The sequence below is a fragment of the Nelusetta ayraudi genome, unplaced genomic scaffold, assembly GCF_046127955.1.
Source record: "Nelusetta ayraudi isolate G7.1 ecotype Tasmania unplaced genomic scaffold, CSIRO-AGI_Nayr_v1 ptg000011l, whole genome shotgun sequence".
NCBI lineage: Eukaryota > Metazoa > Chordata > Actinopteri > Tetraodontiformes > Monacanthidae > Nelusetta > Nelusetta ayraudi.
The window spans coordinates 19,555,001-19,566,944 of NW_027466061.1; the positions used below are offsets into that span (position 1 = coordinate 19,555,001).

General features: G+C 44.0%; 1 protein-coding gene across 2 annotated transcripts in view; it reads right to left on the bottom strand.

Annotated features, from left to right (window-relative positions):
- The window catches only part of mppe1 (metallophosphoesterase 1), a 9,823-nt gene extending 148 nt beyond the window's left edge, over nt 1-9,675 (bottom strand). Inside the window, exons 1-9 of one of the 2 annotated variants that reach the window (XM_076021738.1) lie at nt 8,912-9,675; nt 8,591-8,699; nt 6,954-7,057; nt 4,759-4,839; nt 3,825-3,933; nt 3,582-3,662; nt 1,793-1,915; nt 1,350-1,490; nt 1-694 (exon numbers count right to left, since the gene is read on the bottom strand). The exon at nt 1-694 is cut by the window's left edge and continues 148 nt beyond it. In XM_076021738.1, coding sequence (XP_075877853.1) covers nt 515-694; nt 1,350-1,490; nt 1,793-1,915; nt 3,582-3,662; nt 3,825-3,933; nt 4,759-4,839; nt 6,954-7,057; nt 8,591-8,699; nt 8,912-9,462 — 1,479 coding nt within the window. In that variant the 5' untranslated portion in view covers nt 9,463-9,675 and the 3' untranslated portion in view covers nt 1-514. The other variant, XM_076021739.1, reaches the window with a different exon arrangement.
- Nucleotides 9,676-11,944: the final 2,269 nt, after the last annotated feature.

Genomic DNA, 11,944 nt, shown 5'->3' on the forward strand with positions numbered 1-11,944 from the left:
TAAAAAAAAAACAAAAAACGATGTGGAACCTGAACGTACCATCAGACATGGTGGACAGTGAGCAGAGTGTGAGGTGATAGGTGTGTTTTACGTCACAGCTAACATCAGGAAGAGGGGACACGCCACCGTCTACTGAGTGACTTCATCACAATGTGGGGTATTTACATATTGATTTGTGTAATCAATGCAGCCAGAGCTTGTGACTAAGTCATTGTAAACCTACGGAAAGTGTGGTAACCTGCCTGCTGCTCCCAAAGATGAAACAAGCATAGGTGCTTTTGGCTCATGTCTCCTGGCACCTACGAATCCTTAGAAAACATTTAAAATATATATATTTATATGGAGATATTGACGTTTTTCACAGTTGGGTGAGACATTCAGACAAATGATTCAAGGCTGTATACACACAATTCCTAAACCCGTTCAGAGGAGGAGCGTCACATTGGCAAAAAATAATCAATCGCATCACGCTGTCCTCAATGGCTCAGTTCTGGTGTGTTGTGGGTAATGTGGTTCACAGAGACTTGTGCTTGCCCAGCAGGCTGAGGCACTGCACCAGGCCCTTCATCCACAGGTAGGGGGCCAGGAAGAGCAGCAGCAGGCAGGCGCCAGCCGTACAGTACACGCCGATCACCGTGCTCTCCTCCGGCAGGAAACACTTGGACAGAGTGTAGCTGCTGGGTGACACCGACGCCTGGAGGCAGAGGAGGCCCAGTTAGAACTCTGCTAAACAGATGGGTGGATGATTTAAAGGTTCCACACCTAACTGTTTGTTTTTTTTGTTCACAGAATCCAATCAAATGCTTTGCCAGACCCTCAACATATTTGTAAAGGGGCCAATAATAAGTGGTTTGTGAAGAAATATAATTGGGTGGACCAAACATCTGGCTGGAGGTGTTTTAATTATACTGGGAGGAAAGACATCAGTATCTGTCTGCTTAGTGATGTCACAAAGGGCCCGTTTTTAGCACACACCTTTTCTAGCAAGAAAAAAAAAGCTAAAATACTTTGATTATTTCTGGGGAGTTTATTGTAAAGGGAATTTTGTCTAATATGGGACAATTGCATTATTATTCTTATTGTTATTTCAGTCTGATTATGATGATTCTGTAAGATTGGTTAAAAAGCCCTCTAAAAAGATCTTGGAATGATATTGTTAAAATACTATACAAATGCTTTTTTCTTTCTTTCTTTCTTTTTTTTTTTTTTTTAATATTAATACAATAACACGGCTTGCACTAGCTTCCTAGTCAAATATCTGAATATTTGGGCCAGTGTGAAATTGAAGGGGTGGATAAAGAACACAAGGCCTCAATCAACCAAAAGTAGAAGGTGTAAATATAACTCACTAGGATGAAGCTGGGGTTGTTTCTGTTCCTCCAGTTGAAGGACGGCACGCTGATCTCTGGGTACTTGTTGTCGTGGAGAACTTCACATCCACTGTGGGTGTGTCCGCTCAGGATGAGGCGGGGCTTAAACCACTGGAGCAGCTGAGGAGAGACACACAAACCCTCAGATACACCATCGTCTACCCTCAGTGAGCCGCTTTGCACTCACTTGCATCATCAGCATCATCATCATCGTCATCATCATCCTCATCATCATCCTCATCATCCTCATCGCCATTCCCTCTGATCTACAGAAGGATCAAGATTCAGCCAGCAGATGGCGCTGCTGTGTTTTAATTGCAAGAAATGCTTCAGAGGCGCTCCGAGGAGAACCAGAGGAGGGGAGATCAGACTGCAGATGTGCTGCTGCTGCTGCTGCTGCTGCTGCTGCTGCTGCTGCTCACCTTCTGCGAAGCCTCCTTCGACAGGACGTCGTATTTCTCTCTGAACCGCAGTTCTCGCTCTTCAGGCGGCGCGGCGTCCAGCCCCGTGCAGCCAGCGTCACTCACTCTGTACAGGGGGTAGTGCTGGAGAACAGGCGGTGCATTCAACAGGGTCAGGAAGAATGGTATCACATGAAACAGCGGCTAAAATGCAGAATTTTAATTTCACAATGCATAAGACTGATCACTAGCTCATGAATAAACAACAGGCTAAAGGATTTATGTGGTGATGGGTCATTTTTTTTTTTTTTAAATATTATTAAATGGTACATTTGCTCTTGGAGGGTTTATTTTATATAAGAAACTAGGACCTAGAGACATGTATGTTAAAGGTTAACGTCAAAATGATTCATTTTATAGTTTATTTGTTGAATTAAGAATCATCTATTTCAGACTGGCATGGTCGAGCGCAAAGGTGAAAATGACTTCAACAAGTATACTCGACTTCCTTGAGTATACTGAGTAAGTGGCGTGGCTTACTAGGTTGTCGGTGTTCAAGCTAAAAGTGAATGTTAATATACATTGGGGAGGGGGAGGAACGATGTTTAAGTGGTCACGTGTTTCAGTTGAAATACCGTATGAAGGGTTTTTTAGAAATCGTTGTGTTTATTTTATTTGTCATCCTTATAACAGAACTTCTTAAGGGAATGTTCTGCAATGTTTAGTAGCATTGCTAAAAAGTAGTTCATGGTGCCCTTGAGTGATAAGTAAAAGCTCGAAGATAGCTTTTTGTTCAACTCGCACTGTTCTAACACAGCTCCAGATATGATGAAACTGCCGTCACATCTGTACATATTCGTCATGACAAGATCCCATCCAAAGTCAGCAAACATGCAGCCATCATGAGGGATTTGGGTCTTTGACTACAGCAGAACTACACCAAGCTGCAAAATATGATTCATCCAAGGTATTTCTTCTGGAATGTTATGTAGCAAGAGTAGATCAATTAATCTAATCAGAAGAAAATGTGCTCCTTGTGTTCAGACAACGGTTCGTTGTTCGTGCTTTGAGAGATGATAATATTAATGTCACGAGAGTCTCTGTGTAAAAGCAAAAATAACAAATAAGATCTAGATTTGCACGTCTGAGAGGCCAGATAAAAATGGGAAGTTTTCATTGCATTAAAACTTGAAATCAAGTTCACACGTCTTCACTCAGCATTTCCACATTTGCTTTGGCTTGCTTTTTTTTTGGCAAGAGTTTAGTTAAACACTGCAGTGCATCGCAACTTGCCAAGGGGCGGTGATGCATGTTTAATGAAGCCTCGAGCTGTTAAAAAATATATATATATGTGATTCATCCTCTATGAATGTGATAGACAAAAGGGTTTATCCAATCATCTTTTAAGCTTTTCTAAATGGGTTTTTTTTTTCTTCCAAATGTTATATGTGAGCTCTGTGGGAACATTCTGAACATTCAGACTTGATGAAGATCCAAATATGATGGGAACATCTTCCCTAGCTTGTGGCAACGGTGCTGGCTGCTCTTTTTCCTTCCCAAGTTCTTATGGACAGCCTTGCATCTGTCACTTATCATGTTCTCTTTTCCCCTCTTTTCAATCGGCTCTTTACCAGAGGGATATGGAGAAAGAAACAGATTATTATGAACAAGGTTGTGATCAAGGGGGAGGCAACTAGTTGACCATTGACATCTGAATGGGCTTTGTGAGTCTGCCCTGTGTATGTGTAACCTGAGCTCGTGGAGAGAACTGAGAGGAGCGTCGTGAGCTCAGAGCACTCTCGCACTTCACCTGTAACATGATGGGTGGCGTTGGAGGTAAGATCTGCGAGCCCTCACAGCCATCTGCCTCTCCGCTGGTTGACTGCGAGCTCTGCACAGGGGAGGCGATACAGAAGAGCCGTCAGCGGCCGGCACCTCACACGTCTCGTCACCTGTTCTCAGACTCCACCCGCTCAGACCAGGAGTGGCCATTTTTCTCCTCCAACTGGACCTGTTTCTTTCACACCATGTCGGCCGCCATCTTCCAACACACCTGAAGGGAACAGTCGAGGTCCCTGGAGAGTTTCATCAGCTCCTTCTCCACCGACTGGCAGATGGGGCAGCCGTCGCCATGCAGAGCCACGCTGTTCACCAACAGGAAACTGAGGACGTGAAAAGAGGAAGAGTGAAATACAGAAGAGCGGCAGCAAAATGGTTTCATTAGAGATTTTTTTTTTTTTTCCACAGGGGACTGCAGTAAAATGAACTAATGGAATAATTTTATGTGAAGGATCGTTATTCCGCTTCAGCTCAGACATTTGAGAATAAATGAAACTCATGATGGTCACTGATGAAACAGCCGCAGTCTAGAGGGAGGAAACAAATCATCAAAGTTGTTTTACTGACAGAATTTGAATTTAAAAAACACACGTTTTAATCAATCCAAGTTCATAAGTTATATTTTCACAGCTCTGTTTTAATGCCAGTGATTGCATAACTGCTGTGAATTAAAAGCACACTCAGGCTATTTTGGTATTGTTTCCCTTCTCTGTGGTGAGTAATGTGTTCTAGTTTTTTAAACGGTTTTCTAGTCTTGATTTAAATTAGAACACCTGAGGTCTTCTCAGCATTGTGCGGATTGTCATGTTGCTGAAGGGCAGACTGACTGAGCTGGTTACGGCTGAGAGCCTTCAGCCTATAAGACACATTCCTTAGTGTTAAATATGGGCTTCTCTTTCTGTTTTGGACCATTTTCATTCTTCCTGTTGATTTATTTCCACCAACCTCCCCCACTGACTTTCAATCCATTTGCTGGCACATGGTGTATTGCTCACACTGCTTTATTGAAGAATCTCCTTCAGTCTCGCTCAAAGTCCACCCATAATTTATTTTATTCTACACCAATTTCTTTTCTCAATGTCCTTTTTCGTTTCCCTATGTGCTTGGTCGCGCTTGCTCGGTGTGATGCGCATCCTCCTGCCACTCACTTGACCCCCTTCTTGGTGACGATCCTGGTGGAGGAAGCGTTGAAAACCTTCTCGAAGCGCTGCAGCTTGAACCAGTCCATCCTGCGGGGCAAACACAGCATGCCCATCAGCGCAAAAAAATCCTGCTGTGCCGTCTGTCACGTCTGTCTGTCACATGCTGTTATATAAGAGCCGTGCCACCTCACCTCCTGCAGCACGAGTGGGATCAAAGCGCCGCACAGCCGCTGCGTGTCTTCATAATCCCACAATTTTGAACCACGGGCATCAAGCACTGCGCAGTGGAATGGTGTGTGTGTGTGTGTGTGTGTGTGTGTGTGTGTGTGTGTGTGTGCGTTGCTGTTACATCTACCCCTCTGGGTTGAGGGTGGGGGAGGGGGTATTGTACGAGATTGCATCACACATCCTGTTTTGTCCTGTTGACGGATTTGTTTTGTGACTTTTTTATTTATTTTAGAGTCCTTCAGCTTATTTGTCATTGCAAATTGAAAGCCATGGGCCTTTACACAGCACATAGACTAGTTTGTCCTCGCAGAATGTGAATATCACAAGGAGACAAAATGATACTTTTCATTTTTGATTTGAGGTTGAGTTAATGCATCATCCACTCATGATTGTCACTTGAAATGAATGCTCCTTACCTGCTAATCCGTAGTGTATTTTAATCACCTATAACATCAAATATCCAAAAGACAATATAGTCCATCCTAAATCTAACCCAAGTATTGCCAGCCAGTTGTGATAGTTAGGTAGTTGCCCTGTATTCTCAGATGAAGTGCAAGCATTTGCAGGAGTGTGTCAAAATGTCGCCAAAATCCTGAAACTCACCTGCAATTACCCATATTACATATTTGGCTTTTATGGAAAGAGGTGAAACTCTCCATCTTCCTACTTTGGGGGAGGTTTTGTACCCCATTTAAACTTTACCATTAGTCATTATCCAATTATTCTGTTTCAAATTAGTGTCACCATCAGTGTGAAGAGCTATAATCCGACCATTTCACTTTGGAACATTTTGTATCTTGTTGTTAGTTATCTACTGCGTATCCGCTGTGTAAAAGCTGTGTCGTGAACCGTCACACCTAAAAACCTTAAATTAAACATTATACATTTACATCAAAAATCATACGTTAAAATACATTCATAGGCCAACATGTTGCGAGTCAAGCCATTTGAAGCCAGAATCAGTAGAGAGCCTTACATGTGAATATCTAAATGAATTAAATTAGCGCAATGCTATTTCTGACCTGAAGTGATTCAGATACTTCAACTTTATTTTTTGGGTGTTCTTGCGTCTTGTATTTGTAAATATCGGCATTCAAAAAAAGAAAAATCATACTCAGGATTTTACAGTCTGGCATTTGTATTCACATTTCCTACTCTCGAGATATACCAGAAACATCTGGAAGATTTTTTTGTCAACTTGATGGAATTGTCACATTAAAAAAATGACAATGAAAAGGCTTTTCTTGAAAAAAAAAATCAACTCTTGGCTAGCAATGGTTTGAGTCAAGCTTAAAACTGGTGCACTGGTGCACAGACAAAACGTCACATCTTGCACCAGTGGGCAGCTGATTGGTCTGTTTAAAATGAGATATACATAAGTCTTGTCCACTTGCTTTTAAAGTTTTTTGTTAATATAAGCCTGCCCTATATGGACCTTAACTTTGGTCTGTAAAATGATTCATTTATATTATGTCATGTAAACTAGTGAGGCATATTCTTTTTTTCTGAAACAGGTGCATATAGTGTAATTTGTGTGTTTGTTGCATGTGTGTGTGTGTGTGTGTGTGTGTGTGTGTCTGTGTGTGTGTGTCTGTGTGTCTGTGTGTTTGTAAAATAAAGTTGTAGCACAAGTAACCCAGAAACCCGAGTGACACTCCCAGTTGTCTTTGTTCCTGTCTGTTTTTATTCTAACCAAGCCTGCAAGACAATAAGTGACTCAGTCAAATATTCAGTTTGAGTAATGTTCCTTGGCACTTGCTGTTATTTAAGGTTTAACACTATGAGCCATGTATTGGCATTTTTTGTCACCACCACTCTGTTTATCAGTTTGTCAGAAGAACACACGGACCAGCTGACAAGTCAAAGTCCTTTTTATGTACACAATTGTCTACAGAGCACAGCGAGAAATAGCTGGTCTAGGATTAAAGGTCGCCTGATGAAAAACAAGGACACAATGAGTCTGCGGTGCTCACTCATAATGGAAGCCGATGTCATGGTTTCCAACCAGTACGACCAGTTCTGTGTCGGTAGAATGCCTGAACATTCTGTGGAAGCGGCGCACATCGTCCTCCCAGTGCTGCGGAGGAACAGACAGACAGAGAGACAGTCAGACAGACAGACAGACAGACAGACAGACAGACAGACAGACTCGGGCCTGTGAGACAAACGCACTCATCCTGGGGAAAGTTGGGAGAAATAATGGGACCTCTGAGGGTCACCCCAGGAACCTCTGAGGATGGGGCCGGGTGGGCGAGATGGGGGGGCAGCTTTGATTTAGCCACGGGATTCGGTTTTGCACCTGCTGGGGCCGAAGCTGCCGCACACAGGAGGCCTTTAATTACATCAGCTGTGTGTTTACATGGTGTTTTCCATACTGATGAGTTGGTAAACAACTCCTCACTGCTGCTTTTAATTTGCTCTGGAGCAATGAAATGACTGGCAGCGGGTTCATCTGCTGGTTTTAATATAAAGGCTTTTTCAATTAAAAACTGTAAAGAGAAATGACGGACAAATAAAGGTCATTGTAAATGGATGAATGTGGGAGGGAGGTCCCGCGCCACACAAAACTCACTCACCACTGTTTTCAAACCAAAATCTCCAAACATGAGAAGTCAACTCTTTACTTAGTTTGCTTGGTCCACTTTTTGCAGCATGTGAGGTCCCGTCACTGCCCTTTGTGACATCACGAGGGGCACTGATATTGTTCTCTGCCCAGTGACAGCACACCCAGTTAGGTGTTGGTTCTGCGCTCTGAGAAAGCCTTGCTTCTCAACGATGCACTACAAAGCATCATTTTTAGTAGGATGCTGAAACTGAATGTGTTCGCAGCTGAACAAAATCGTAAATGCACTCTCTTCTGGAAAGCTGTAGACATGTTGTTGTTATGTTTGTGTATTTTTTTTTTTTTTTAACTGATCGTGTCATATGATCCACGAAGGTCCAGGAGAAAAATGAAAGATGTGAAAATGAGTATTTATGGGACCTATTTTCTGACGTATTTTGTAACCATGCATATGACACAATTTTCTTTCATATAAGCAAGCCTGGTTCAGGAGATTTACACACTAGACTGATTTGTATTTATTTATTTATTTTTTAAAGAATATGTCGCTGCAAAACAGACACAATGTATTTTCGTTTGCAGATTTTGTCCATTAAGATGCAAAATGGAAGACCTGAATGCACACACTACATGTAAATAAATAGGGAAGCTGACGAGACAGTGGCAGACTGGTGGGGATTTTACAGCCAGCAAGCTTAGTTGTTTTGTTTTTTAATAAGGCTTCGCTGTGTGACACAATCACATTCAGCACGTCCCTATTGTTGTGTATCTCGCTCCCTGGCTCGCTTTTGACAAAACCTGGTGACAGAGAACTGTGAATACCCAGGGGCTTTCATGTTTCCAAACCAGAGGATGGATGCATGGATGAATGGGTGAAGGATGCTGGAGGCTGCAGCAGATGCTGTTTTTCCCAAAATAAAAGAGAGGGGGAGGAGAGGGGGAGGAGGAGGACAGCAGCCGGCCTCTGCTCTGAATCCGCACACTGTTCCCTCACCATAGGCATCATCAACACCACCAAAAACTGCACGGAGGAGGAGAGCACCTCACCTTCTGGGAGCTCCACTTGCCTTCGTCGAAGATGTCCCCCAGGATGAATACTATTTCGGGCCTGAGCAGCCACAGCGCGGTCTGGAAAGCCCTCTCCATCTGCCATTCCCTGTGCGTGCGGACACAGCGGGTCAGCGCGATTTGTTGTCATGTTTTGTTTACACCCGCATTCTGGCTGCAGCCAGCGGTGGGTTACAGACGAAGCAAGAAAAAAAAGAGAGGGAGAGAGGGAGAGGGAGAGAGCGAGAGAGAGAGAGAGAGAGAGAGAGAGACGGCGATGGGTGCATGGATGACAGCAAGCGGGGTGAAAGGGACAAATACCTCCTCAGTTTGTCGAACCAGTGTCCGCCGACGGCACCCAGGAGGTGGGTGTCCGACAGCACCATAGCGCGGACGGGCGTCGGGTCCTCTCCGCCCCGGGCATGGCTGAGCTTCGGCCAGGCGCACTCGAGGATGGCGGGGAAGTAGATGAGATACTCGCAGAAGAAGAGAGAGCCTCCGACCACGAGAATGGGCAGCACGGCGACCATCCATCTGACGCTGATCCTCAGCATGTCTTTGTTATTCGTCGGTTTGGATGCCGTGAAGTGGCGCACTGGTGGTGCTGGACTTGTCCATGATGCATCTTCTCTTCCAGCGGAGCTCCTCAGGTCTCCAGCCGGTTGATGGTCATGGCAAAGGTGGTCGGCGTTTGTATATTTTAGCCAAAATAAATCAATAAATAAATTTGGGTAGAAAGTTGTTTTAGAAAAAATGTCCCCGTGACTGCGTAGACACCGCCGAGCAATCAGCAGCAGTGTCGCTTTCTCAATCACAGCTTTCGCCACTTCTCCACCGTCAAGCTGGAGACATTTCCGGAAATGGCGTTTCATAATAAAGTGATGCGCGCAGAGTACACGTCACTTGAGATGAACACCTATTCTAATCTGAATGGATCTCTGCTCAACCACAGAGACTTAAAACTGAAACCATTCACGGTCATCTTACAAAGCACACACCAAGGTCCTCAGAACCCAGGGCGCTGAGATTCCGCGTTCTGATTGGATAGTGTGAATCCCCTTTTGATTGACAGTTGGCTGGAATTACACACACTTTCTGCACTCAAGACTGAAGACTGTCGCCAACCTTCCCTGCCTTTGATCAGCCTGTCCTGCCTGATTCTTGATGTCCTGCCTGATTCCTGATTAAAGACACTTTCAACTTAAAGGGCACCTATGATGCTTTTCCACTTTTCTGAGCTTTAAAAACTGTTACAATGTTGAACCCTATCGTCAATCGATCTCGATATCGTCAAATAATGACGTTCATGCGTTTGGCCGTGAGCCCTGCAAATTGTTGGGCATGGTTCTAAACGCTCTGTTCACGGAGATTTTTTCAACACTGGGAACGCAATGACGTTTGCAGAACTGTTCCGCCCTCCCCCGCTCTGCCCCGGAAGTGATGTCGCAATGCGCTGCTCCAAGAAAATGTTTTTTTCGGTGTCAGGGAAATTAAAAAATATAAAATAAAAAATACCGAGCGACTACCGAAGCATCAAAGACCACAACCGTCGGAGTGGAACGAACAGAGAAAATGTTGGAGGTTTGTTCAGCCTAATGCGGATGCGATGGAACACCGGTCCGGTCGCCAACGGGAGTGAGACGGGCTCGACTCGGCCGGTGGACGACGAGAGAATAATCAGCCACGGCAATATTTGAAAACATGTATGAGGACTGTGAGTGTACTGTGACCTCAAGCAACATTAGTTTTAAGACTACTTGCAACGTACAACCGCTGAATCGTGTTGATGAACTGTTAGCCACCACCGCTAACTCCGTGCTCTGCTTGTTATGTGTGTTGTGTTTGCTGGCAGCGAAACTGAAGAGGCAGCGATTTTGACTGGCAAGTTTCACTCCTTATAGCGATGTTCACGCTGCCAGCATGGTAACATGGGTTGTATAGAGCTCTTCCTGCTTTGTGCTTGGTGTGGACGTAAGTTGTGCAGATATTCTTGTCTAATAATAAACCACTCTATGACTGAAGTGATCGTTTCAGCGTACATATTTTCTCTGCTAGGACAGTGTTTTGATCCAAGTCAACAGTATGAAACCAAATCATTCTAAGCCCTATTAAAATGTCTCGCAAAAATACAAAACAAAAACACGGTCAGTACACAAAGTAAAATATATTTCCGGGGATACGGAAGGCACAAAAAACGTCCAGGGACCTTCGGTCCGCCTTGCGGCCGTAACTCAGCCCTCGCTGGGTCCGTACGAAGCTGGATTAGCCGCTAAACAGCGGCTAAAGGGTGAAGCCTTCACGGCGGTAAGTGTTTACCGTGCAAACCTCTTGCTGTCAGGCGTCAGCACTAACCACTGCGCCACCGTGTCGTCCTATTTAATAACTTAATAGTTCAATAGTTTGTTTCATTTTCATCTCATGGCAACAATGGACAGTTTATTGGACCAGTTTGGACAAGAGTTTAAGCTCACAGAGTGCTGTTGGTGGACTTCTTAAAACCTTCGTGAGGAATCTCTTAAAATCGCCTTTTTGTAAGTGTTATCTCAGTGGCCTTAGTTACTGAGTCTTAATTGTGATTTAAATGCTCCTGAAACTACATTTTGCTCAACTGGTTCCCTACATGAAGGTGATGTATTGTGTAAGTGTGATTCTCTATGGATTCTCAAGCTGTAGTGTCAGATTGAGGGTAATATGAAGTGTATTCATTTAGGGTGGACTAAATATGACATGCATTTTTTTAATTTTTTTTTGCACATGTAAGAAGTGAAGCTAATAAGCGTCCACAGTTTAGTATGAATCGAAAGGTTTTAAAAAAAGAATTCAAGAGCATTATCATCAACAGATCAGAGGATAGATAGCGCTACACACCCATTTTATGCGTAATGCGTTTGTTTTTCAGCATTCTCCCACCCCTCCCCCTTCCCAAGGCCATGCGTATTCATTTTCACATGAACCCCAAAGGAATCATCCATAATTAATCACTTTTATTCTTTCAGTTCAAGTCCAACGTAAACTCAATTGACTTCCGGTGCTCCTCTTTTAACCCCTGCTAGCTTAACTCTGTGTGTGTGTGTGTGTGTGTGTGTGTGTGTGTGTGTGTGTGTGTGTGTGTGTGTGCGTGTGTTTGCGCGCGCGCGTAACCCACAGGTGGAAGGAAGCAACACAGTGGTTTGAATTCCTCCACTGCTGCCAGTCCACTGTTATTACTGCTCTATTAAACTGTGAATATTAACGACCGAGAGCCGTCAGCAGGTGATGGAACAGCGCCGCCGCTTCCTTCCACCACAAAACAAATGAATGGCGGCGAGCCAATCGCGATTGGACAAATGAGATCAAGTGATTAGAAATCTAATG